The 27973-nt window shown below is 32.7% G+C and overlaps 2 protein-coding genes and 2 long non-coding RNA genes across 6 annotated transcripts; 1 reads left to right on the top strand and 3 right to left on the bottom strand.

Annotated features, from left to right (window-relative positions):
* Positions 1–551: 551 nt before the first annotated feature.
* On the bottom strand, positions 552–27940 carry LOC120252484 (disease resistance protein SUMM2-like). The gene is made up of 3 exons (XM_039260656.1): positions 27649–27940; positions 25360–26931; positions 552–698 (listed from the first exon to the last, which is right to left on the bottom strand). The coding sequence occupies exons 1-3, from the start codon at positions 27880–27882 to the stop codon at positions 552–554; spliced, it is 1953 nt and encodes a 650-aa protein (XP_039116590.1). The 5' UTR covers positions 27883–27940.
* Positions 2010–2884, bottom strand: LOC120252547. Its single transcript, XR_005534026.1, has 2 exons — positions 2527–2884; positions 2010–2282 (listed from the first exon to the last, which is right to left on the bottom strand). It is a non-coding gene; the product is annotated as an uncharacterized LOC120252547 (long non-coding RNA).
* Positions 17128–22042, top strand: LOC120252544 (serine/threonine-protein kinase EDR1-like). 2 transcript variants are annotated; one of them, XM_039260722.1, is made up of 9 exons: positions 17582–17682; positions 17784–17881; positions 18529–18875; positions 18954–19052; positions 19482–19617; positions 20470–20538; positions 20643–20692; positions 21078–21254; positions 21406–22042. In XM_039260722.1, the coding sequence occupies exons 5-9, from the start codon at positions 19603–19605 to the stop codon at positions 21539–21541; spliced, it is 447 nt and encodes a 148-aa protein (XP_039116656.1). In that variant the 5' UTR covers positions 17582–17682; positions 17784–17881; positions 18529–18875; positions 18954–19052; positions 19482–19602; the 3' UTR covers positions 21542–22042. The 2 variants fall into 2 exon arrangements, with proteins under 2 accessions (XP_039116657.1, XP_039116656.1); XM_039260723.1 differs by lacking the exons at positions 18529–18875; positions 18954–19052; positions 19482–19617; ... (2 more) ...; positions 21078–21254; positions 21406–22042 and adding exons at positions 17128–17523; positions 18171–18278 and having other exon boundaries at positions 17614–17682.
* LOC120252546 lies at positions 22349–24966 on the bottom strand. Of its 2 annotated transcripts, XR_005534025.1 has the most exons (5): positions 24500–24966; positions 23872–23977; positions 23551–23759; positions 22921–23182; positions 22349–22792 (listed from the first exon to the last, which is right to left on the bottom strand). It is a non-coding gene; the product is annotated as an uncharacterized LOC120252546 (long non-coding RNA). The 2 variants fall into 2 exon arrangements; XR_005534024.1 differs by having other exon boundaries at positions 22921–23759.
* Positions 27941–27973: the final 33 nt, after the last annotated feature.

The raw sequence follows: 27973 nt of genomic DNA on the forward strand, positions 1-27973 counted from the left end.
AGTTGAGAAATCAATGCAAAAAGTGCTTATGCTCCACTAATTTTGGTGAGATTAGATTATCTTTCAGAAATTCCAATGCGAGGGAATGTTAGGTGCGGTGTTCCAAGAGACTTCTTGTTTGATTTGAATTCTCTCCTCTTCGATGATAAAACAACACCATTTCTATCTCTGCACAATCTTCATATGTAAATAATATAGACACTGGGAGATGCGGGACCCAAGCTAGAGTCTCGAAATTACATCTCCTTATATATAACCACGCTTCAACACATGAGAAACATTACGGAGGCGATGGAATCTTTTCAAAGCAATGTTTGCGGTTTTGTGACATCTACTTATGAGAGGTGCTTTGAGATGACTCCACTTCCATTCATCGCAATCTGGTCGAAGCTGTGGGCATGATTCAATTTTAGTTCTTGCAGAACCCATGATTTTTGGCAACAAAGTGTCAAAAAATGAAGAGATGATATCCAAATTGTATAGCCAAAAAGCCGAGTAGTTGGCAAACATGAGAGTTGTTGGAGAACCTTTTTGATACTACTCTTGCATTCCTATGGCTTTGGCGATGTTTCTTCAATTTCTTTAACTGTTCTAGGTCTACCCCATCCTGATGGAAATATGTCAATGACCTTCAACATCTGTAATCTTGACATGAGATCCTCCACCTTGCCAAGCCTCTCCAAATGGTTGCATATCAGATATTGCAATTTCTTCAAATATACCAACTCCTTTGGTAGCGATGAGATATTTGTCCTTGAAATGTTTAGGTATTGTAAATTAACTAAACATTTGATGTCACTGGAAGCTCTTGATTGCAGTTCTTTTCAAGACTCAAATATGTCAAATTTGGCATCCGTCTGAAAATCCTTCGAGGAATATTTTCAAATTATGATTATTTTTAATCATTAAACACAACAAATCAGAACGCTGATGAGGGCAAACTTGGAAAAAACTCCACCTGGCCTTCTATAATCACTCGGTTCAGTGAATCTCCAATTTTCTGCATTGATTGATGCTATGTTATTTGTCACTATCCATTTATTCATGTTTTCTCCCACAGTCTGATGCTATCACCATGCGCATCTCATAAATTACATCATGTGAACTCACATCAACATCATCATCAGGAGAATACCGCAGTAAACATGATTCCTCTAGCTTCTTAAAGATCTGCCTTGCTGTACGATAAGCCTGCTGTAAATTGTCAAAATTACCAATCAGGCCTAAACCCATCCATAATTCCAACCAATCAACTTTAAAATATGACCATCGCAAAATGGAAGCACACAAGAAACATTCCTGAATATTTCTAGGTAGATTATCATAACTGAATTTCAAAATCTGAAGTAATGATTTCTGCCCACCTTCAATACCTGAAATTTTTAGTGAGCTCAAAAATATCATCCCACTCTTGGACAGTATTTCTGTTAGACATGGCCTTACCGACCACTTGCAGAGAGCAAGTGGCAAATCCCACACTTCTCCATCACTTGCGAAGCTTTTTCTTTCAACTTTTCATCTGACTCAATAACTGCTTGATTAACATTGTGCTTGAAAAGAGCCCATGCTTCATCTGGTTCCATGCATTCCACTTTAATTCTTTTGCTTGCCTCCATCCGGGCACACACATCTTCTGATCGAGTAGTGAACATCACTTTATATTTGTATGCTTTGGTAGAACCATTATCGTCCATATAAGGATTGATAATTCCAAGACCAACAAGGTTTACTGGCTCCCATATATTATCCAAGAGAAATACAATGTTCTTAGTTTTCAAGGCTTTGAAGATGTCTTGTTGACCAGCAGAATCAGGGGACAAATGCAATTGTTTAGCAATCTCTTTCCGAAGTTCTTCCAACTGAGTATTTTGTGAAGATTCGATAAACAGCACATGATCAAATCCCATGTTTGCATCATCATCTGACAATGAATGATTGATTTTTTTCAAGAGTGTGGTCTTGCCCACACCCCCCATTCCCCATATGCCAATTATATCGTTTGTTTCCTTTGCCAGGTAACTGCAAGCAACATTAAGGTTGGAGACGATTTTTTCCCCCACTATTTTAGATGATTCAGAGACTGGTTCAGGCTGTGGTATGTCGGTAAATTTGATTTCTGGCTGTGTTGTTGTCAACTTGTCTATCTTCTCTTTCAACTTGACTGCATTCCTGCCAACCTTATAGCTTGAAACACAATTTAGAGAATAAGAACATCCTGGAACACAATTACCTTTCCGATATTTATCCAATAATCGTTCTACCTTGTTATCCTTTTCTTTAACCTGTTCAAAACCAATTCAAATGGTGTAATTAGAAATCTTTGTGGGAGCTAGCACACCTTACTTTTTCTATAATATAACAAACTGAAAAGCACATATATATATATATATATATATATATATATATAATTGGATAAACAAACATAAAAATTCTATAATGTAATAATATATATTATCTTGATTTATAAATAACCAAAAAAAAAGGAAAGAAAAAGTCATCCTATAGTTATGGTAGAAGAAGCTTTACATCGCGAAGCCAGTGTTGAAGTTGATGTTGATTGTCGAGTTACTTGTTTCCCTTTGTGTTGAGGATCATCAATATTTCTCTGAACATCCTCCTTCGTGGCCATGAGATGTTTCATGGCGTTCTCCAAATCATCAATTTTCTCTTTGGTTCGAAACACATAGCTAATGTCCTGACGCGTAACAAAGCTTTGAATGCAAGAACACAAACAACTCACTGGATCCAGCATATTTCTCAAAATCAATACATGGATTGAAAACACAGAACCAAGCTCTCTCTCTCTCTCTCTCTCTCTCTCTCTCTCTCTCCCTCTCACAAGCCACTGTTATGATTTATGAGTTCTTACAAGTAATGGCATTCAATCTTGTTCCTCAAATCTAAAAATAATAATGTAAATAACAAATGATTCCTTCAGTCTTATTATCACTGAAAAAATAGTACGCACATGTGCTTGACATCAAATAAGCACTTGTTGTTTTTTAACTTTAGAATAATAAACTCAATAGTACACAGTACACACGTGGCTTGTCAGTCCTTTTGTATGACGCTTTTAATTCATGACAGTGAGTCATTAATGTGCTTGCTGGACTATCTTGTTTTGCGCTCATTTATTATTTATGGTTGGAGCTGGAGGTTTTCATAATAAATCATTAACTTTGGATGTTGTTTAGTTAGAAGAAAATTTTATTTAATTTTTTATCACATTATCAAAATTTAACTTGAAGATGGGAAAAATAAAGATACTATGATTAAAAAAACAAAATAAATAAATAACAGAGCTATTCTTAAGCGAAAAGCTACTCAGTATATCAGTATATGGTAAAGTAGAATTAAATTAAATACTAAAAAAAAGAATTAATGCTCACTTTTTCACCCAAATCACACAAAGCATAAAAAGCTGAAGCTGTCTCAACGTAAAAACTAAAAATAAAAGCCAAAAACAGGAATTAATTTCTAGCTTGACCAGTGTTTGGTAATATATATATATATATATATATATATATATATATATATATATATATATAGTTACTCTTAATTTTATCCCTTCAATTTCTTTCCTTCTAAACTTTAATTTGGGAGGACATTTGGTAATTCTTAATTGATTAACATGTCATATATTTATCCCTTAAAAATTTTTTTATACAAAACTTTTTACTTCCGCCCATCCATTTTTATTAATCTATCTTATCTAATTCACATTAAGTAAGAAAGTCTATTTTATCTAAATTTTATAAAAAATTATATTAATTTTTCAAAATTACTCTTATTTATAATATGATTTAATAACATATGTATTTGAATATAATTTATTGAAAGTTGTACAACTACATTAAATATGAAAAATAAATTTAAAAAAAAACTAGTATTTAATATCTCATAAATTTTCTAAATAGATAACTAAATAATTCCAAAGAAAAACCCTAAAATGAAACAAATAAAAAAAATTGGAGGGAGTATTTTGGGTGGACATTTGATATCTCTTTACACTATATGACTGAGAAATTCTAAATCCTCAAAACCCAAATAATTTCCAATTGAAACAGGCAATTATTTTCCACCCACCCAAATTAATGTGATGATCTCAAAACCTAGATCAAAATATTTTATTAAAAAAATAAATCATGCGCATTTCCATAAATAATTACTGAAATGCATATTTAGAAATTAATTAAAAAGTTACAATATTAAAAAAATGTTTTTTTTTATAACTTAACTTTTTTCTAAAAAATTATTATTACTTTTTTAAAACATATCAATTTTTATAAAACATATTTATTTTAAAAATTATTATCAAAATAGAAAGCATTACACATTTTTAAACCTAATTTCTTCTAATTTTGTTAAAACTTATTTGCTTTAATTTATTTTTAGATTTATTTAGATAATATATATTTTTTAATATAGGTTTTCCCTCATAATTATTTTTTTTTAAAGAAAAGGATAACTTGAGAAATATAAATGAGGTAAAGTAATGAACCGATGGATAGAAAGTTTGACCTTAGGAGGCATAACACATGCTCATAGGCTGTTGATGTAAACAACCTTGTAGACTTGTAGTATAGAATTACATGCCTAGTTTGGAGTATAAATATGTAATTTGAATGCAAATATTTTAAACTAACAAACATGTTATGAAAAATAAAAATCATAAATAAATAATTATTTCTTAAGTTACTGCCTTTTTAAAAAATTATTAAAAATGAGAAGTAAATTAAATAATCTATATAATCAGAATAAATTTTAAAATAAATTAAACGAAACAGGTTTTAAGCAAATTAAAAAATAGATTTAAAAATATGAAAAATACTTTCTATTTTAATGATATTAATTTTAAAATAAACTTTTTTCAATAATTAATTAGTTTTTTAAAAAACTATTTTAAAAAAATTAAGTTAAAAAGCAAAAAAAAAACATTTAAATACGTATAAAAAAAAGGATGAAAGTGAAAAAAAAGTATTATGTTGTTTTAAATTATAAAATTGTCTAGATGCACATTAAATACGTATGCGATGGCTCTCGAGCCATTTAAATAATTCTAAAAAAACTAAAGATACGCTATGAAAAGCCCTAAAATTAGTCAATCATTCATAACAAATTAAATTATTAGTAATAAACAAATAGTCCCTCTAAAGTTAAGGTATTTTTCTAAAAAGTCTTTTTTTTTTCTGACAAGTTATTTTTCAGACCTTTCTGCCATAAAGATGATTGATGTTGACATAAAGGTAACCAAATTTTGGTTAACAAATTTATCACAAAATTTGGATTAAATAATCAAAGAGAAAAGATAATTTGTTAATTATAATACAAATAAAAAAACACACTTATATATTGCTTAAAAAATTATAATTTTAAAATTTGTGTTTTCATATTCAAATATATTCTTTAGAATTAATTTTTTAATAAATTAAAAAAATTACATAATTTTTTTAAAATAAAATTTGGCTTAAATAACCAAAGGGAAAAGATAATTTATTAATTATAAAACAAATAAGGGATTTAAATTAAAAAAACACACATATATATTTTTTTAAAAGTTATTTAAAAGTTTAATAAATTTTAAAACACTAATAATTTTTTTAAAAAAAAAATTAGTTAAAAAACCCAAGAATAAGCCAATTTATTGATTATAAAATAATTCAGGGGTTAAAATGCAAAAAATCATGATTTTTCATTTAAAAATGCTGAGTCAGCAGCTCAGTCAGCGCCCAGTCAACATGTTACATCACCCATGTTGATGATGTGATGGTCTTAGGGCTATTTTGAAAATTAAAATGGCCTTAGGGCCATTTAGTTAAATAATATATATATATATATAGGGCCAAGCTATTAAAAAGCTCTAACTTTTTAACCATTTAATGAGGGAACTATCGCTCATTTTAATGGAATTTGTTTCCCAAGGCAAAGTTTTTTTCCAACAAAAATACTCCACCAAACATGGCAAGCAAATTCCCATGTGTTACATTTTAGGGAAAATACCACCCCACTTCCTCTCAAATCGCCGAGATGGCTGCAGTCACGACTCCCCATGCAAGGGCATTTTCGTCCATAAAATTTGAAACTCACTCCGTTCACATCCGTGAGGGTTTGGGGGTTTGAAAAACATCTTATTTAAAAGGAGGGGGTTTTTAGGGATTGCAAAACTAACGGGGTGTTTTTGACAATTTTACAAACTTAAAGGATTTTTTTTGGCAATTTTCACTTTTTTTAAACTAGATAAACTACAAATTCTATTACAAGGTAACTAGTAAGAAATCCATGTGGAGATGGAACAAATAACTTACAATAGAATATGAACAATTGAAAATATTGATTTTTAATTAGTCATATTTTGTCACTAGTAAAATAAAGTGACCATTTACCAACTTTTTGTAGCGGTTTCATGCATGATGAAGAACATTGCCAAGTGGTGCCTTATCAACATCAAAATTAAATGTCAAGACATATTGCATTTCACTTAGACCCAACTTCGGTTTAGGCTAAGACGGATAGATAACTAAATTCAAGTTTATCTAGACTTTGCCATGTTTCATAATACGGGCCATAAAATTTGCTAAAGTCCGTCTAGATTTACAACCTTAAAACCAAGCCCAACCAAACCCATCCAAATTAAAAAACTTTTTTTAATCAAATAAATACTAAATTATATAGAAAAGAAGTTCATAATAATATTAATATCAAATTTAATGTTTACAAACTACAACAAATTTAAATCCAAAAAATGAGAATCAAAATATGTCCACATTCAAGTCTATATATATATATATATATATATATATATAAACTCCAATTCAAGTCTTTAATAAATCAAATAACTTGTTCCAAATCAAATTATTTCATACAAAACAAACAAAGTCACTTACAACTGAAAACATGCTGACAATTTCTTTTTTTCATAGTCATTCAACTTGACATAGTCCTTATCAATCTCTAATCAATAGCATCTATGCAAAATTGAACATAAATTAATTAAAATAGGCTAGTTAGAAAAAAAAAAAAAAGTTAGTCTCTTGATCACAAAACTATTTTACTTATACAATTATTGTAGAAACATCATTTTCCTCATCACTAAATTAAGCCAGATGCTTCATCTTTCAATTTTACTATAACTATTAAATAACAAATTAAGAAATCACAATATAATAATATCATAACAATGCATCAAATTAAAAATATGAGAAAGCCTCTAGCATGCATAGAATCATCAAAACAAGCAACGGTTTAAGCCTTTTTTTTAATGCACTCCTCAAATGGTAAAATTTAAAAAGAGCATAAACAGTAGCTTTATTAGAAAGAAAAAGGGAACAAAGCCCCTCACAATACAACCAAAAAGAAGAAAAAACAGAAACAACAACAAACCAGAGCAGGAAGAAGAAAGAACAACCAAGACAAGAAAATAGAAGGAATAACAAGAAATTAAAAGGAGAAACCATGCTTATAAATAATTTTCATAGGCAACCTTGGCAGATCCCTCCCTTGATGAAACAAAGCTAAAGTGTGAAGAGAAATGCTATGCGACGCCAGTCTAGCTGCAATTAAACACCAACTCTTTGGAATGAGATGGATTCTAGGAGAGCCAATGTCTAAAATGATAAACTCGAGAAGATCTATAGCCTGATTGGCTCGCCAAGTAAACATAGAATCTGCGACTTTAAGAGCTTCACAATTTACCTAATAAGCTTAAATGCTTCAGTGTAATAGTGCATTATAAGACTCCCAAATAGAATTTTCCAACAAATGAAGAAACTTGAGCTTGGATTTGTCATCTACTGGTACTTCCAAAAGGCATCACAGATGTGGCTTATCTCCAAGATCTCGACATTTTGAGGATGAAAATTGTATCACTTTCATGTGAGCTAGCACAACTCAAGGAATTGAAGTTTTAAATATGCAAAAGCTAAAGCTCAGTGATGTAGAAAAGGGTCTTATATACAACTTACACAAACTAGGGGTGCTTGAGCTACAGCCTTTTGACTTTGTTCCAGCAAAATGCGTCTAAAGTTAAATGTAGGCAATATGAATAGGATAGACTTGCTTATCAAATCTCTTATGTTTTTCAACCTACTATCAGAATTACCTACATGTTACATTCAGATAAAACAATTACATGAATTAGAATCCATTCATTTAGGATCTTTAAATTGCAAGAATCGTGTATGCATTGAAAAATTAAAACTAATTGCATGCACCAAGTTAAAGGAAACAGTCATAAATGGAAGTGAAAGTGACCTCAAGAAGCTACATTTGTGGGATCTCAATAACTTGAATAAGATCAAGTCCAATTGAGTGGAATCCATATGCTATGCCCAAAAGTTGCGAAACTTGTTTATAGACAAGTGCAAGAGTTAGAAAAATCTTTCTTAGGTTTTGCACGTTAGCTTTTGCGTCCTTTGCTTCTCTTATGGCTCTTCACCACTTAGGCGACCAAAGATTGGGCCCTGCCTAGGGAGTCAAGGTCCCCTGGGTGGGTCCAACAACAAACTCTGATCAGGCTAGGCTAGCATCAGTGTGAGTTTATACAATAAACTCTGATTAGGCTAGTTAAGCTCCCCACTAAGTTGGACATACTCCAAACTCTTTTACTAAATTGGCTGACCTATCCATCTGCTGTCTTTTTCACTTAAGGCCGCAGATATCCATAAAAGAAACATAAGAGTAATTTTAATGATTAAGGATGAAGGAGGAAGAATACATGAATAAAAAAATGTGCATCTTTTGTCAAGCAAGTCAAAACATTCCAAAGAATAGTTCTAAAGAGAATATCAGTGTCACAAGTATCTCTAATCTACCCTCTAAGGTGGGTCCTCAAAGTTCCCCACATATCTACAAGGGAGATGGGCCCCACATACTACTACTACTACTACTGGGAGAGTTGTACTTTCTGGGGATAGCATTCTGATATCAATGCAAAGTAGGTTTATGATTTTGGTCTCTCAAGGTTAAAGCATAGCCCATTTTTATCATCAAAGTCTATTGCTAGAATTGTGAGATTTGGTCTTCACTCTACTACATTTGAGAAATTATATAGTGCTTTAATTCGACACCTCACATGTCACACCCCGAACTCAGCCCGGCAGTGGACAAACGACTGCGAACCCACAAGGTAGAAACCCCACATGCACGTAAATTAAGAACAACTTGATGAGCTTCAAAAGGCCCAATAAATAATCCATAGTTCAAAGATTTAAAAGTAACATCATGTTGCAAAACATGAACTAGATACATAAATGTAAAGAAACTGAATCTCTAAGTCCAAAACATTAAGAAAATCAAAATATCAGCATCCAATAAACATTTTGCAAAATAGAAAAATAAAGAGAAGTGGTTTTCCAATCGTTTAAGTGTCTCTAATTTACTACGGCCATTTGTTTTATCTCGGTGGCGTGGTGCGAAACTATAGTCTCAGTTACAAAGTTCATATCGACATGGTCAATATTTATCCTTATTAACTGGGTTAGAACATAGTTATAATTGGAGGCTAACTTAATGCATACCAATAAGTTTTGCAATATCCCACTTTGAGAAAGTAACAAGTATTTTAAAAATAACAAAAAAAAATAAGGAATAAGAAATAAACAAATAATAATAACAAAAATAAATAGATAAATAAATAAATAAATAATTAGACGAGTGAAATTGCAGTTGACTGCTAATACAAGTGACAAAATTTAATAGAAACCCAAACTAACCATGCTTTTTAAGATAATTTAACAATTAACAAATAACTAAAAGCTAAAAGAATTAGATTAGAATATTCAACCATTACAGTCTTAAGAAAATAGTAAACTTAAGGTCGGTTTGGATCACGAAATAGAAATGGTAATAGTAAATAAAAAATAAACAAATAAAAATAATAAAAATAAATAGATAAATAAATAAATAATTAGACGAGTGAAATTGCAGTTGACTGCTAATACAAGTGACAAAATTTAATAGAAACCCAAACTAACCATGCTTTTTAAGATAATTTAATAATTAACAAATACCTAAAAGCTAAAAGAATTAGATTAGAACATCCAACCATTACAGTCTTAAGAAAATAGTAAACTTAGGATCTGTTTCGATTACGGAATAGGAATGATAATGGTAATGGGAATGAGAAAAGTAATGGTAATGGTAATGGTAATGGTAATAAAAAAGGTGTTTGGTTGGAAGGAATAAATATTGGGAATGGAAAAAGTGACAGAGAATTATATGTAAATTACTTTAATGCCCTTAATGTAAGTAATGATAAATTAATATATAGAATAATTACATATAAATAAATATTTGGTAGAATTCCCCGATTAGCCCCTCTACTTTATCAGACCTACCCTTTTAGTCCCTCTACTTTTACTTGTAACAATTGAGTCTTTCTACTTTTAAAATCGAGAAATTTTAGTCCAATCGAAGACGTCCGTTGTCTTCACCGTCAGTGTGTGCTGAGATGGCATTTTTTAATATTAAAGAAAGATGACATGGATTTTTTTAACATTGTAGGAAAGAGAAAGGTTAAAAGAAATAATTCTAATCGGATCTTTGCCCGATCACAAATCCACTAAGCCATGCCCCTAAATCTTGCCCTAAATCTTTTTGCCATCTTTGTCCTCCACGCTTTGCAGAGCCGTCGTCATCGTGGTCCACAACGAGCTGAGCGGTCGCCATCATTTCCCTAAACCCTCAGGATCCAAGCAGTGTGAAGTCAACCCCATCAAGTTGTAGAAGCACCCTCCCTTCATTAGCCTCCTGATAAGGTCAATTTTTTCTTTTTAAAGTGGATTTTTCTTTTTATTTTTCTTAGTAATGGACTGCAAAACTTACCCTTTGTTGGCCTATTGTTGTAGTTTCTCATGTATTTTTAGTTCTTATGTTGTAATTTATCATGTATTGTTTTTCTACACCATTGTATTAATTTGCCTTCATGTACTGATTTTAGTCCAGTGAACTAGGATTTATGGTTTCATATATTTAGTTGATATGTTGACATGTTCTCAAATGGAGCATTTAATTAGTAAGAGTTAGAGCATTTATTTCTCAGGAGGTAGGAGCACCATATATATATATATATATATATACATATATATACTTGCAGGGAGGTAGGACTGCACATTTGCTCTGTCTAGTGAGGGGCAGTCATGAGAAATAAATGAAGGGAGCACATCCACTGCATATATACATATATATATATATATATATGCACATCAGCACATGGTAGTTTTGGGTGTTAGCTTTTGTTGGGTGTAGCAATGGGACCACACAATAGGACTTGAATATTATTTTATGTATTTGTGAGGGTGATAGCATGAGCAGCATAATTTGATGATTTGTTTGAAAATGGTGGATTTCTTATGTAATATGGTTGTGATATAATTCTAGAACCAAGTTCATGGTAGTAGTGTTTATTGGATTGCTTTTGGTTTAGCTAGGATAGATGGGTGATTAATAACTTCAACCCTTTGCTTTTAATTTGGATGTTGAAGTGGATCTTTTATTAGAAGTTCATAATGATTTTACTTTAACTCTTGCTAATTATATTATCTTGAAAACTCCATCAGAGAAAAAGTAATGGCTATTGTTTTTTTCTTTTGCAAAAACTAGATTTCCTTTGTTTAACCAAGGTTGAGGGTCAACGTTGCTTGTATATTCATGCATATCTTAATTAATACAAATATATGACATCAAGATTCAATATCATTCAAATAAAATCTTGTATATTATTATGGATTCTAAACAATGAGCACTTGACTATCATTCATACTAGATAGCATGTTGTTGTGTCATTCATTCTTTCCCTACCATTAAAACTTAATGAATGTTGTCATGCTTATCTGGTCATTATTTGGTCCTACCACTAAAAAAAAACAAGACAATATCATATCATGCCAACTTGCAAAGCTTAGGGTTATGTTTGAAATTATCTAGTCATTCTAAATGTTTTTCCTTTATTTTAAATTTACAACTGATTAATAAGAGCCTGACAACTTGTAAAGCATTAGACTTGCCTATTTCCCTTTATAGATTGCCAAGACATTGAAATTTATCAAGCATAATAGCATAGCAAGTTGTAGTTATGCCTACTGATAAGCTAATGAAATTGTTAAGCATCATGAGATACCAACCTTTTTTTAATGTATGCTAACATAATAAAATTACTACATATTTTAGCATGCCAATTTGTGAGGGTTAGGGTTAATATGAAATTATCCACTAGGTCATTGACATATGTTCCTACATTTTTGAGTTATGTTTCTCATGAAAACTTGTAAAAACATAATTTGTACCCAGTTGATCTGGTTTGAATATCATTATTTCTTCATCTTGTTTGAATATCTTGTTATTGAAATCCTTTTGCAGTATATTTGCACCCATATTGATAATTTGAACGGAGGTTTATAGTCCAAAAGAAGGTTATTGGTTCGACTTCTTTCGTTAGTTTTGAGGGACCTGGCTTAGTCCGAAAACTTCATACTTTCGATCGAGAGAACATTGCACTTTAACCTGGAGGACACGAACTAAAGTTCACTATTAATTTTATTAAGTGCTAGCATGCAGTCTTTTCCTCTTCCTTAATTGTGTGAAAATTTCCTCTTATTAAGTGAATTAGGTGGCATTTCATTGCTGTGCAACCACATGGAGGAATATATTGTTAAGTATCATCATGGAGGCACATTAGTAACAGAAGGTGATGTGAAATATTTGGATGGGACAGTTGCAGAATTTGCTGTTGATCTTGATAAGCTGTGTTATTGGGATTTATTGGGAGATTTAAAAGATCTAGGGTATGATATTGAGAAGTCTGTTAATATTTTTCTTATGGATGATGGCGGATCATTGAAAATTGTTAAAGATGATGAGGGAATTCTGGATTTAGTAGATCAATTGACGAGGAATCTTATGGTAGATATATATGTGGAGTGTTCAGATGTTAAGCATGGTGTGCAATTGCCAGATTCTTTATTTCCATGCCCTGTTGGTGATCAAACATGTCCAGCTGTTACAGAATTGTCAGATACTTCAGTACCTTGTCCTGAACATGACAGTGGCTCAGGAGATGATGATGAGGAGATCTTAGTAGATGTACCTGTTGTAGGCTCAGATGCAGATGATGAAAGGGACCAGGCCAGGGTTAAAGTAACCAAATATGTCAAGTTGAAAAAGGCTGTGCATGAAGATGTTGATGAAAATGATAACGACATTGGAGATGGATGCAGGGCTGGTGATACTACACATGGGGAAGGACAAATTACAAGGCCAAATGCAACACAAGATGGGAAAGTAGTTGGATTTTCGTCTCAGTGTTGTTTAGAATGGTGTTTTGGTCTCATTTTGTAGAATATATATATATATATATATGAAATTAATGTAATGCATCATTGGGAGTTTAAAGTGTATCATCCTGAGTTTTGTAACATGTTTGGAGAACATGTTTTAATTAGTCAATAGAGAACTTCTTGTAATTTTTAACAGTATGGAGAATTTGTATGGGTACCAAATTATGTAAATTACCATATTTGATATATGAATGAAGTTTGAAATATAGCTCCAATTATTGTTTTTTGTTCAATTGGACAACTTGCAAATTGCAGAAATGATATATATGTTAAATGAACTTAGGAATGCAAAATCTATAAGATCTATAAGGATGCGGGCTTTACTTTTGTGAAGTGGCACATTGCACTTCCTGAATGAGACATGTACTAAGAGTACATTTTGCAAATTAGATTTTAATATGATCAAGCAACAAGCTTTTGGTTGTGGTTTTTGTTTTTCCTGTATTATGAAAATTGACAAGTCCAAATTGCTACCTGCATCCTTATTTATTGAATGAAGAATGAAAGTTAAATACAGACTGTTACTGAGAAACTTAAAAACACAAAATACGGCTGAATAACATGTTACAGAGAAAATCAAATTTCTTAAATTGTTTCAACTCTAGTTTAGACCATATTTAATCTGGTTAGTTCTAAAATTCTAATGTTGTAGCTTCCATACATTATCACCCTGATGCTGACTTGATCGAGAAGATTAGCAAACACCAAAGCAATTTATGGAATCAAAACTTGCTTCAAAATTTTAGCTTCATGAAACAATCAAACAACAGCTTGACAGATGGGACTTGATGAATGGGAGAAAATTCCAGTGGGGCTTGACAAACGGTGGCATATGAAATGGGCGTGGGACGCTATTACGGCATCTTGTCATTAAGGATGTCGAGGTGTTGGTCTGTGTGTAGGCTTGATTAAGGATGCGAGTGAGGAAAGGGGGTTCATCAGGGATGAGGGAAAAAGGGGAAGATGTTAGGGCACAATGGTGAGGGTGGTGATCCTAACTAGAATTTGGATCTAAGTGAGAGGATCCGATTTGTGATCGGGCAAAGATCCAATTAGAATTATTTCTTTTAACCTTTCTCTTTCCTACAATGTTAAAAAAATCCATGTCATCTTTCTTTAATATTAAAAAATGCCATCTCAGCACACACTGACGGTGAAGACAACGGACGTCTTCAATTGGACTAAAATTTCTCGATTTTAAAAGTAGAAGGACTCAATTGGTACAAGTAAAAGTAGAGGGACTAAAAGGGTAGGTCTGATAAAGTAGAGGGACCAAACGGGGAATTCTACCTAAATATTTAGTCTCTGCAATTATTATAATAAAATATTTAGAATAAATATTTTTTTATCATTAACCAATTAAATAATTTAATGGGTAAAAGTGTCATTTCACTTTAATTACCATAATTAAATACCTTTATTAACTATTTTATTTAATTAAATCTATGTAGGGGCAAAAAAGTCATTTCGGTTTAATTATTATAATGTATATGTCTATTACACAATTCTTGTTAATTTTTATTTATTTTAATTATTATAATACTTAAATGACTCAATTTATGTTTATTATAATTTAATTTAATTATTATAATTAGTTATTTAAATTAATTATTATTTAATTAAGTCTTAACTAGGGGCAAAAATATCATTTCACTTTACTTATCATAATTAAATACTTTTATTAATTATTTAATATAATTAAATCTATGTAGGGGCAAAACTGTCATTTTCTTTCATTGTTATAATATTTAAATGGCTCAATTTATATTAATTATTATTTACTTTAATTATTATAATTAGTTATTTAAATTAATAATTATTATTTAATTAAATCTTAACTAGGGGCAAAAATGTCATTTTACTATCAATAGTGTTTATTCCCTCTATGCCCCCCAATTTTGGGGGTAATCAAATTTTTTTACTATGCACCATACAGTACTCATTACTAAGCTAATAGTAAAATACCCAAACATGGGTATATATCACTATTAGCAATCAATCCCATGACAATAATGTCCAATCCCTTCATCCAAACACAACCTAGTGTTTACCAACCCACATGTCCGGCTTTAAAACAACATCAGCTGATTTTCACAAGTTAACTACACTAGCCTACCAGTGTGATAAAACACAGTTTTAACTAATGAGCAGCATTAAGTTAAGGCCATTATTTGAAATAGTGCCCTGAGGTGACACACAGTAAAAACACACTAATGAAAAGATTAAATAAGGCACACAAAAGAATGATGCTCAGACATATAATAACCCTCAAGCTTAATTGATGGGATCAGTTAACACCATCACAAAAGCTAATGCTTTAAGCATTGAACGTGGCATGATAGGTGGACAGACCTAGGAGTAACCCATGCAACTAATAACATATATAAATACATGTTAGCATGTAAGGTTAAGAAAACCAGTAACAGAACAATAACATTTATTTCCAAAACACCAAAAACAATGCTAATCCATGCCAGCATTTTAAAAACTTGGTAGGATCTCCAATGTAAATAAATGAATAGAACAACTCAACAATGGCAATAACCAAGCTCTTGTGACATGAAAGATAACCCCAAAGTTCACAAGATCCAATTTATCAAACCCTAGAACAATTTTTGCTCAAGAAGACCGCGGATAATACACAAGTACATAATTAAAATACATATAACTGAAATATATATATATATATATATATAACAAAATATAGTTAAAAATTTATGTGAAATTACTTATTTGGAATAGCTCCCATTTTAACCCACTTCCAAATCCAAATCAGTCCTTCTTGAGATATCCTATAAATAGCAACCAAATCTAAATGCTCAATGCCAAATAAAAACCCACTAAGCATTTGACTACAACAATGACATGAACTAGTGAGAGCATCCTAAGCACTTCTTACTCAAAGGAAAGTAACTATTAGGCTAGGGAAGTGATACACACAAGCTTGAATAAACATACAATCTTAAAGTAACTAGACTTGATGAAGAAATGAAGAAAATCTAACAACAAGGTCTCCAAGGCATTTCAACAAGCAACTGGTGTGCATGATCAAAGACCAAGTGTTAGCACCTTTTTGGCAACAACCATGCTAAGAATAATACATACATTCCAAGAACACACAAAGATAGAATTTAGCTAGCCAAGCAAGGATTTTTCTAAGGCTTAGCACATGCTCAACCAACACAAGGCTTACAATTCAAGACAAACATCACAATGCAACACACAAAGCATGAGAGATAAGATTTCAACTAAAAGCAAAATGAGAGCTTGCTTTACCCAAATAGCTATAGAGAAGAAGCCACTCCACTCTTGAGCTCTCTCTCCAACCTCCAACCAATCAAGTTCTCCAAGGTTGTAGCAAGATGAAGAAGAAGAAGATGAAGAGAACCTTGGTCTCTTGAAGCTTGGAATTTCTGACATTTCCCATGCCAAGAAATGGTTTCGTGATGTGGCCAAAGGAGAGGGAGGCATGATTGTGGGGGTGAAGTCCAACCAAGAAATGGGCAAGATGGTGGTGTTCTTTCTACAGTGGAGAAAGGGCATGGTAGGGAGGAAAAAACAAAAGAAGCAAAGCATGGTTGACCGTGCTTGACCGGTGTGGGGCTCACATCACATTCACCTCTCTAAATCTTTATCCTATTCTGTTTTAGCCTGAATGGATGGCAGTAGTCGCAGTACCAGAGGCATTGTGTAATAAACCATCAATTAAGAAGTGAGCTTCCGTATCTATAGGCACACTTAAGCAAGTTATTACTTCCTAGACATTTCAAGTATATATATCATAGTTTTATTTGGCCTGGCGGCACTCATTTTCTTGTGATGCTTAACACCTTCAATTTTCTTTTTCTATGGATCATCATCTCATATATATATATATATATTTATATGCATGGTTTCCTTCCCATCCCAGGTGTGATGTGTGCAGTTTTGGAGTAATATTATGGGAACCTGCAACTCTGAGGATGATGCCTTGGTTTGGTATGAAGGTCCCAAGCAGATGGGGTGGGTGTTGTTGGCTTCCAGGAATATTGCCATCTTGAGATTCCAAAAGAGGTTAATTAATCCTCTCGTGGCCAAAATAATCTGGCTATGTTCCGGCCAATCAAAATCTCTCCGAGAGAGCTCTGCCCGAGCGGAAGAAACCCTCACTCCTATGAAGGATCTTTGCTTAATTATGCTATTTATTATATCTGTACTGTTCTTATCTTGTTTGATTTTAAATCTGGACATCTTTTTGGTAAAAAGGATGTCATAATTTATCTGTACTATATATGAATAATAGGAAGTGGCTGTGAAGAAATTCTTGGACCAGGATTTTGATGGAGATGCTTTGGACGAATTTCGGAGAGAAGTAGGTTGCTTTTTTTTTTTCCTAGAGTAGTAATCATTACATGATTTTATATTGCCACTTTATCTTTTGACGAGGAAGCTTTTATTTTTATGTGCCATTAGGTGAAAATAATGCGTAGGTTGCGGTGTCCAAATGTTCTTTTTATGGGTGCTGTGACTCGCCCTCCCAACTTATCAATTGTTTCAGAGTTTCTTCCCAGGTAAAAAGAGAATCCTCTTTTCCTTTAAATTGAACCAGTGAGTAATGTGGAAGAAATCATTTGCATATTCTTACTTTAAAAAAATTAGCAATTTCTTAAATTTAATATGTTCCAACATTGTTTGTGCGCCTACTAATTGATTGCAAAGCATTTGTTGGACTGTCTTTTGGTTTTATATAAACTTTGTCCAAAATTGTCCTTATCTCACACGCGTACTGATAATTTGAAAGAAAGGGTTGTACTATAATGTTAAAAGCTCTAACAGAACACTCCCACCTCCACATTTTAGATTTCATGGCAGAATCTAGCAATGAACTTGAAGCAGAGCTGTATTCAAAATCTATTGTTTGAAGGCAATTGAGCTTCATCCTGTCATTGGTTTTGTGCCCAATGGACGAAGCCCATCCTTTTCTCATGTTATCCATAAATTCTTGCACTTTGGGGTTTTAAAGGAACTGTATTGCTTTGCGTCTGTATTTGGTTAAGTTATCAGTGTATTTTTTAACCTTTCACCTTTTTCTACATGAACAGTCAGCTTGAGCTTGATGTTTTACATATGTAATTCTCCTAACCTATCAATATAATCAGCCATACCTTTGGGGTGGGCTTTTTGTTATTTGTGTTATATAACAAGAATTGAACATCAGGGAAGCCATCTGATGTGCATGGGCTTGTCGACTTAAAATTGGGGGAGCAAATAATGAAGGATCCGAAGGGTATAAAGTTTAATGCAATGTTTTAAAAGGATACATAGGTATTTATGGAGTTTTGAGATGTATTAGCAAAAAAACAAAAGAAATTATTTGTTGATTTTACTTTTAGATTTTCAAATTGTGCCAGCACAATATTTTTTGATGTTGGAAAAGTCTGTTATGTTCCTTTCATCACTTGACTAAAATGCAACTTGATCTATTTGAGAAGTCTGTACGGAATTCTTCACTGTCCAAATAGTCAAATTGAGGAGAAGCGAAGAATCAAAATGGCCCTAAATGTGGTATGTTTAAACTTTTTTTTTTTCATAATTTCTTGATTGGAAGTCTTGCGTGAACTGATCCTCTTTGTTGTCCCACAGGCCAAAGGCATGAACTGTTTGCACACCGGCATACTAACAATTGTCCATCGTGATCTGAAATCTCCAAATCTGTTGGTTAACAAGAACTAGATTGTGAAGGTATTTTATTTTTGCTAACCTTGAATACATGGAAAGGTTTTAAAACTTGTTTTGCTTTTAATATGTGAAGGAAAGCTACTAAGGTAATTCAGAAAGTAACAGCAGAACATTCCTTGTCCAAAATTTAAAACTGTCTCAAACTGATTGAGTTGTGTGCTTTCAGCCATAGTTGGTAGAATAATAAAAAAAGAAAAAAGAGAAAAACAAGATTATAATTTCCATCACTTGGGTTCCTACTACTGTTTTGGAAGCAATTCTCTTTGGATTTTTATAGGATGTTTGTTTATTGTGTCATCTTAGATTGATTGCTGGTAACATTTTCAGCCTGCAGAAAATGGGTTTGGTGGGTTTTTGTTGAGGCTATTGTATGGGAAACTAGTGTTTATGTGAAAAATTTAGAAGGATTCAAGCTTTCTATTATGGTGGCAGACTGAGAGGTGGAGTTTGATTGCTTTGGCATCCCAATGTCTGGGATGTATTGAAGTCCTGGAATTTGAACAGATAACTAGTTTTGGAAGACATTGGCCTACTAAGGCATCTGAACCTTTTCATGGATCAGACAGCAGTAAGTTTTATATATCCCATACTAGCAGAAAATATGCTTTTCAGACCAACAATTCTTGCATCACTCAGTCTATAATCATGATTATATTAAATATTAATCATTTGGTTTGCATCACTCATTTAGTTGTTTTAGATTTTCATTATCTGCTGACCTGTATGTTGCTAAGAATGGGCTTTTTTCTTCAAATATGTGTCTCTTTCTAGTCTCATTAGATGTCAGTAAGACCTATGTTAAAAGTAAGTTTACCCCAACTCTTTCAATCATTGTCATACCTCATGGGCCCAATCAAAACTAGTCCTGCTTTGTTTCAAAAATGTATTTAAATGTGTTGCTATCTGCATAAGCTTGAATAATTACACTTATAGGATATCCATATCCTTGTTCTCATTCTAAAACTTAGTTTGTCTATAATGCTTAAGTGTATATGCATGTTTTTCTATGTGGTTTTTTTGTTAGTGTTGTCACTATGTTGCCTTCTTGATTGGGATTGGTTACTTGTGATGGTTCATTGGTTATGCTCCTAATTAGAGCTAAGAGGCCCTTCTAAATTATGAGTATATCCCTTTCCTATGAATACTGGTCAAAATATCAGGCAAGTTCAAGTTGTACCTTTTGGCCATAGCATCATCCTTAGTTTTCCTTTATGTGGTGTGTTATATTTTGGAAGCCAATATATATAATCTAATGTCACGTACAAAATCCATGGCAAACAAATTTATTTACGTATGTTTGGGAAAGGTAACCTGTTTAATGTTGGAATAGAGGAATAAATATATATCATCCTTAATTTTCTTGATCAACTATGACTCTATTGTTTTGCATTGATAGCATCCTGATATCAGTGTAATATAGGTATGCGATTTTGGCCTCTCGAGGTTGAAGCACAGCACATTTTTATCATCAAAGTCAATTGCTGGAATAGTAAGATCTAGTCTTTGCTCAACTACATTTAGGAAATAATTATTTCTAGTCTGTCGAACTTCTCACATTTATCTCTCTAAATCTCTGTCCTTATTTTGTTTTAGCCTGAATGGATGGCACCAAAGGTGTTGCGCAATGAACCATCAAATGAGAAGTGAGTTTCCTTATATTAAAACCCTTTTTTTTTTGTTGGCAAGGAGCTGTGACAACAGCACAGCTAATAAGACGGAAACAACACAGCTTGAGGAAATAGAAGTAAACTAACGAAGAATAAACAAGTTAAACACAACATATGATAAATTAAAATTGAATTATCTATAGTTTACTTCTATTATATTTTCTATGATATATCTATAGTTTTCTATAGATATGCTTATCTATAGTTACACTTAAGCACCTTATTATTTCCTAGACATTTGGTAGTCTTTGATGTGTTTGTTAACTTGTGCCGTTCTCTTGTGATGCTTAACATCTTCAATTTTGTTTCTCTATTCATCATCTCAAATATATATATATATATGCATGGCCTCCCATACCAGGTGTGATGTGTACAGTTTTGGAGTGATATTATGGGAACTTGCAACTCTGAGGATGCCTTGGTCTGGTATGAACCCAATGCAGGTGGTGGGTGCTGTTGGCTTCCAGGATCGCCGTCTAGAGATTCCAAAAGAGGTTGATCCTCTCGTAGCCAAAATAATTTGGCAGTGCTGGCAAAAGTAAGCACACTATATATTAATAATGATGTGAAATATTCATACATAATAGCTAAGTTTTTTTTTTTTGATATATTTTTATGTATATGTATTGTAGAATTGTACTTACTCTGTTTTGTTCTCAACCTTTGCTTTTTGTGAAATGAACATGCAGAGATCCAAACTTGCGCCCTTCCTTTGTGGATCTCACAACAGCGCTCAAGTCTTTACAACGGCTTGTTGTCCCTGCTTATCAGGATGCGCAAAACCCACCTTTGGCACAAGAGATACCAGTAAACACAACGCCTTGAACATGCTAAACAGTAAATAAGCTAAGAGTATCCATCCGTTTATTACTTTTTGTAGTGCTTAGTAGCGCCCTCAAATCAGGAGATGTGAAGTGAAATGCTAGTTTAGTTTGCCTTTTGGGCTAGAGCAAAAATTAATGCCCACTTGGCCTGTGTTTATGTTTTTCTTGTGGAGACTGTACAGGAATGCTCTTTTTGTCTATTCAGTGTATATTGGTACTCGCAAGTCCGAAGAACTTGCAGTGGCTTGTAGGAGTTTCTTAGGGTGTTTTCTTTGCTTTGTACCCAATTGAAAACCAGGGACATTATATAGATGAAAATGGGAAGACCCTATTGATGATTGTGACGAAAGGGAGTGGCGCCTGGGTTGAGTGTAATTAAGTTGTGTAAATAATAGTGATGATACTTTGAGTTGTTGAAGAATGTGGTCTCAGGAATCTTTAAGAACTAGATTCCATTTCCTGATTGAATGAAAGAAATGAAAAAGAGAATGTGACATTGTTATATTGGTGCCTGCAGTACTGTTGCTGGAATTATATCTATATATATTTGAAAGTGTTGGTGTTCTTGATGTGCCATTTGATTTGTGAATATTTTCATCTGACAATGGTTTCTATTAAGCTTCATGCAAACTTATGCGCTGTCTACTCTGTTTTCATTGTTGTGTTTTGTCAAAATGTTTGTGTACCTTCAGGTCTTCAAGGAAAATTAAAAACAGGAAAATCTACCAAGCAATGGAAAGGTCTTGTAAATTTATCATCTATCCAAAATAAATTGATAATGTTACAAATGAAAAACACCAGGCAAATGGTTAAATAAAGATTTGGATAATGGAGGTGACATTTGACAACAAGGATACATCAGTTTTTAATGATTGGACAAGTGATGAATTCTGTTTGAGAAAAACTGCTCAATGTGTGATGAGCAATTCAATCATATAATAAATATTGATGAGCATGACATAATTTTTCAGCTATCCAAATTTTGCTTCGTCGAATTGTTCGCTTGATCAAAATTATGCCTTGCTAAACTTATCTTCTCTTGTTCCCTAATCTGGATTCAACTTGAGAATTTGTTAATGCTCTTCAGTAGCATTGCGAAATCAAAGCTTTGATTGATCATCAGGTTGTTGGATCTTCAAAGAGATTGATGATCTGGTTCTCATTTTCCTCAAGTTGTTGAATACTTGCTATACTCAAGGAAGCTCCATGCACTTCATTCCCACTAGCAAGCTAACAACACATTTGCCCACACCTGCAGAAAAAATAAAAAAATAAATATTATATCATAGCACACTTATTAGAAATGTGCCATGAATATCTAAGCAAAATAATTCAACTCTAAATAAACAAAACAACACGAAATTGTGATAGAAACATTACCTTATCATAAACTGTTGTAACAAAAGACCCAATGCTTCTTTAGTATTCTGGTATTAAACTTTTGATTCTCGAACAAGTTTGCCTTGGCTTGATGAATAGAATCTTGCTATTACTACCGAAAAGATAAAGAATCTCCACACATCTTGATCTCAATGAAAACTCTTTTTTGAAGTACCAAAGCCTCCTTTTCCATAAATAGCTTTACCAACTGTAGCAACATATTTATCAATTAACACCTTTTGCCTTTGTTTTGCTCTTTAACCTGCCAAAAGAAGAAGAGAGAGAAAATACAAAAAAAAAAAATCACAATAGTAACACCAAAAACAAAGTTAGGTCTGAAAGCCCCTCATTTAGACCATTCTGTACATTAACAAAACTAAGGCTTTCAAAGTTTGACAAAGTCCACAATTAATCCTTAGCAATATGCAAGTGAAAATAACAAATAAACAATATTTTACAGATATATATATGTGTATATATATATATGCTTCCACCATGCTAACAAAGCACAACTTACTTGAAAATATAGTTTGAATGAAAGATACAACCCAACGATTAATGTCTTCAATCGATCAACTTTCAAGCTAGACTTCACTTAAAAATTACAAAAGAAAATAATGGTAAACAAACCTCAAACTTGGAAACCAAATAATAATGTCTTCACACCGGCATAAATAAAAAACCAATCAAAGAGTTCAAATTTGAGAAGAAAACCAGAAACAACACGAGCAATTCAGAGCATAATGGCACTGTAACTTTGGTAGATCACTGATTAATTGAGAAGAGAAGTTGTAGTTCTGAGAAGCTTTTGGAGATGTAAAACCCAGGAAATTAAAGACCTGTCAAATGGATGACATGATTTCTCAATGTTATAAGTTGCACATTGAATCTGGAAACAAAAAAAGATAAGAAAAGAAAAAAACATTTTCTCCTAATAAATATTGATCTTACTTGGTTTGAGCATGAGATGATCTCTAACTTGTGCAGACAGAAACATAGAAAACTCAAAGACCTTTCATTTACTTCCACTAGTCGAGCATTCATTAGGGTTCTCATCCTGTAAAGACAAGAATATTTAGCAAATTAATCATTCTTAATAAGTAAATGTTCCTAGTTTTAATTACATACTTGTACATATTCTTCCATGCTTCCAACATTGTCCATGCTTTTAATAATAATCCAATTATTATTGGTGTTATAATGGGTGCATACTATAGATAAACTATAGATAAACTATATATATACTAACATTCAAACATGGATAATAAGGTAGGGAAAGAGGCATACATATGCCCAATTAATAAATGCCCCTTCCAAAGTGAGATCTTATTGAGTTTACTAGTGATTTTACAGAGTATAATGACTATTTTAAAGCTCTTTTATATATATATATCTATATATATTAAAAGAACTCAGAATGAATAGCAAAAATGAATTCTATAATTATAATAAAAAATCCTTATATATATAGCAATTGATTAATAATTAAAAAATTATATTAATAACTTGATTTAACATTCATGAATGCACAGTACATGTGAAGAAGTTGGAAATAATAAAAGAAAAGCATGAAACTTACCTGGTGGAAATGTGTATAAAAGTGAGATGAGATGGTGGCATCATCCCAATCTAAGCTTTCCCACCATTCTCTCTCACAATTAATGTGTATCATTCTTTGATTGTTGTTAATGCCACTCTTGAATGGAAACTTCTTAAGAGTAGGACATCGACTCACTGTCAGCCATAAAAGTTGAGGGAAATCCAATGCAAAATTGCTTATTCTCACTAATTTTGGTAGCTTGGTTATCTTCAGTGATGTCAATGCAGGGAATGTTGGGCGGTGTTCTGAGACTTGTTGTTGTTGGATTTCTCTCTCCTCCTCGATGTAAAACAACGTTTCTATCTCTGCACAATCTTCTATTTCTAAATGTACAAGACATGGGAGATGCAGGACCCAAGCTAAATTATCCAAATTACATCCTGATATATATAACCACTTCAACACATGAAAAAATTCTGGAGGCGATAGATCTGTCCAAATAATGTTCTGCAGTTTTTGACATTATGGATTTTGAGGTCATTGAGATGACTCCCACTACCATTCATCACAATCTGCTCAAGCTGTGGGCATGATTCAATATCTAGTTCCTCCAAGAATTCATTATCTTTGCAGCTTAAAGTATCTAATGAAAGAGAGATCAAGTTATCCACATTGGCTAGATAAAGCCGAGTAGTTGGCAAACATGAGAGTTGTTGGAGAACCACTTTTGATACTACACGCATTCCTATTCCTTTGATGCTGTTGTGTTGCTTCAACTTCTTTAACTCTTTTGGTTTTACCCACCCAAATGGATATATGTCAATGACCTTCAAATTCTGTAATCTTGACATGAGACCATCCCCTACCTTGCCCAAGTTCCTTGTATGTCTGCATATCAGATATTGCAATTTCTTCAAATATACCAACTCCTTTGGAAGTGATGAGATCTCTGTGCCTGAAATATTTAGGTATTGCAAATTAACCAAACATTTGATGTCCTTTGGAAGCTCTTTGATAGAAGTGGCTTCAAGATTCAAATATGTCAAATTTGGCGTCTGTCTGAAAAATCCTTTACGAATATTTTCAAAATGATAATTAGGTTCCACCATTAAATACAACAAATCAGAACATTGATGAGACAAAATTGGCAAACGCTTCACTCTCCCTCTTATAAACAATACGTTCGCGGATTTCCAATTCTCTGCATCTTTTGATGGTATTTCAACTGCCAATCCATCATATTTTTTCACTATCCATTTATTCATGTTTTCCCCATAGTCTGATGCTATCCACACTGCCATCTCATAAATTACATCATGTAACCTCACAACAACATCATCATCATCAGGAGAATACCACAATAAACATGATTCCTCTAGCTTCTTAAAGATCTGCCTTGCCTCATGATAAGCTTGTTGTAAATTGTCAAAATTACTGATCAGGCCTAAACCCATCCAACATTCTAACAAATCATCTTTAGATAATGACCATGGCAAAAGGGAAGCATATAAGAAACACTCCCGAGTATTTCTAGGTAGAGTATCATAACTGAGTTTCAAAATCGGAAGTAATGAGTCCTGCACACCTTGAACTACTTTAGTACCCAAATTATTTAGCGAGCTCAAAATACCTTCCCAGTCTTGGACAGTATTTGTTTTAGGCATGGCCGCACCGACCACTTGCAGAGCAAGTGGCAAACCACCACACTTGTTCATCGCTTGCCTTGCTATTTTCTTGAACTTTTCATCTGACTCAATAACTGCTAGATTAACATTGTGCTTGAAAAGGGTCCATGCTTCATCTGGTTCCAAGCATTCCACTTTAATTCTTTTGCTTGCTCTCATCCGGGCACACACATCTTCTGATCGAGTAGTGAAAATCACTTTATATTTGGTGGAATCATCATCGTCCCTAAAAGGATTGATAATTCCAAGACCAACAAGGTCTACTGGCTCCCATATATTATCCAAGAGCAATACAATGTTCTTAGTTTTCAGGGCATTGAAGATGTCTTGTTGACCAGCAGAATCAGGGGACAAATGCAACTTTTTAGCAATCTCTTTCTGAAGTTCTTCAAACTGAGTATTTTGTGAAGCTTTGATAAATAGCACATGATCAAATCCCATGTTTGCATTATCTAACAATCGTTGGTTGATTTTTTTCAAGAGTGTGGTCTTGCCCACACCCCCCATGCCCCATATGCCAATTATATCGTTTGTTTTTTCTTCCAGGTAATTGCAAGTAACATTAAGGTTGGAGACGATTTTTTCCCCCACTATTTTTAGATGATTCAGGGACTGGTTTAGGGAGGCGATTGCTCTATGAATGCGACTTGCGATTGTTCTTCTTGCAACAGATTTATTTCTTTTTAATAACTTGATTGCTCTTCTGCTAATGCTATACCTTGAAACACAACAACTTTTGCTATATTCATCCAACAATTTTGTTACCTTCTCATTTTTTTCTCCAACCTGTTTAAAATCAATTCAGATGTTGTGAAACCAATACACATTGACATTGCTTATTATAACAAATTGAAAGCACAAAAGAAAAACATAAAAATCTATAAGATAATTATGAGAAAAAATCATCTTGATTTAGCAGTCAAAGTAAAATGTTTGACTATATTATTATTATTACTATCATCATCATCATATGCTTGATTATATTATCTGTCTTTTTTCTTATGTTCCAAATAATTCAATACGATTGTTACTTAATAAAACGTTCATTTTATATATGTTAATTGTTTTTTTTTAACTCTTCGTTATGTGGCAACTAAGTATAAACTAGCCAATTTGAAGTTCATTATTTTTTTCCCATAGGAGTGGATTAGTCATAATACTAATAGTCCACATCAATGTAATAGAAATAATTTTTTTAAAAATTGTTTACTAAAAACTATATGTGGTAGTTGGCATTTTGAAAATCAAACAATCTGGTCAACACACAACCACATCTAAAATTAGAGGGTGTTGAAACATCAATCATATATAAAACTGTATACTGAGTCAACAGTATGATAAAACTGATATTATATAATCATCATATCGAATATTTCAAAAATTATAGAAACAAAAAAATTGAATAAAATGACCAAATACAAGTATTAAAAAAAGCGCATTTAAACAAAGAAAATAAAAAAATTAAATAAGAAAGGAAAACTCATGGATGGAATTTAGCTTTACCTTCCTAATCCAAAGCTGAAGTTGAAGTGGATGGGTGGGCTGTTTCCCTTTATTTTGATGGATATCAAGCTCTCTCACAATTTCCTTCTTCTTGACCACAAGAGCTTCCATGGCGTTTTTTAATTCATCAAGTTTCTCTTCGGTGCAAAACACATTGCTCATGTCATTACGTACAACTTGACTCTGGAAGCAAGAACAGCAAGGTGCAAGACATAGCGTAAACGGATCCGGCATGTCGCTGATTTTTCTTTTGAAAGACTCTAACCAAGCACAAAACCAATGCCCTGAGAAAACGAAGAAGATGGAGTACTAGAGCAAACCATTT

This window comes from Dioscorea cayenensis, chromosome 21, assembly GCF_009730915.1.
Source record: "Dioscorea cayenensis subsp. rotundata cultivar TDr96_F1 chromosome 21, TDr96_F1_v2_PseudoChromosome.rev07_lg8_w22 25.fasta, whole genome shotgun sequence".
NCBI lineage: Eukaryota > Viridiplantae > Streptophyta > Magnoliopsida > Dioscoreales > Dioscoreaceae > Dioscorea > Dioscorea cayenensis.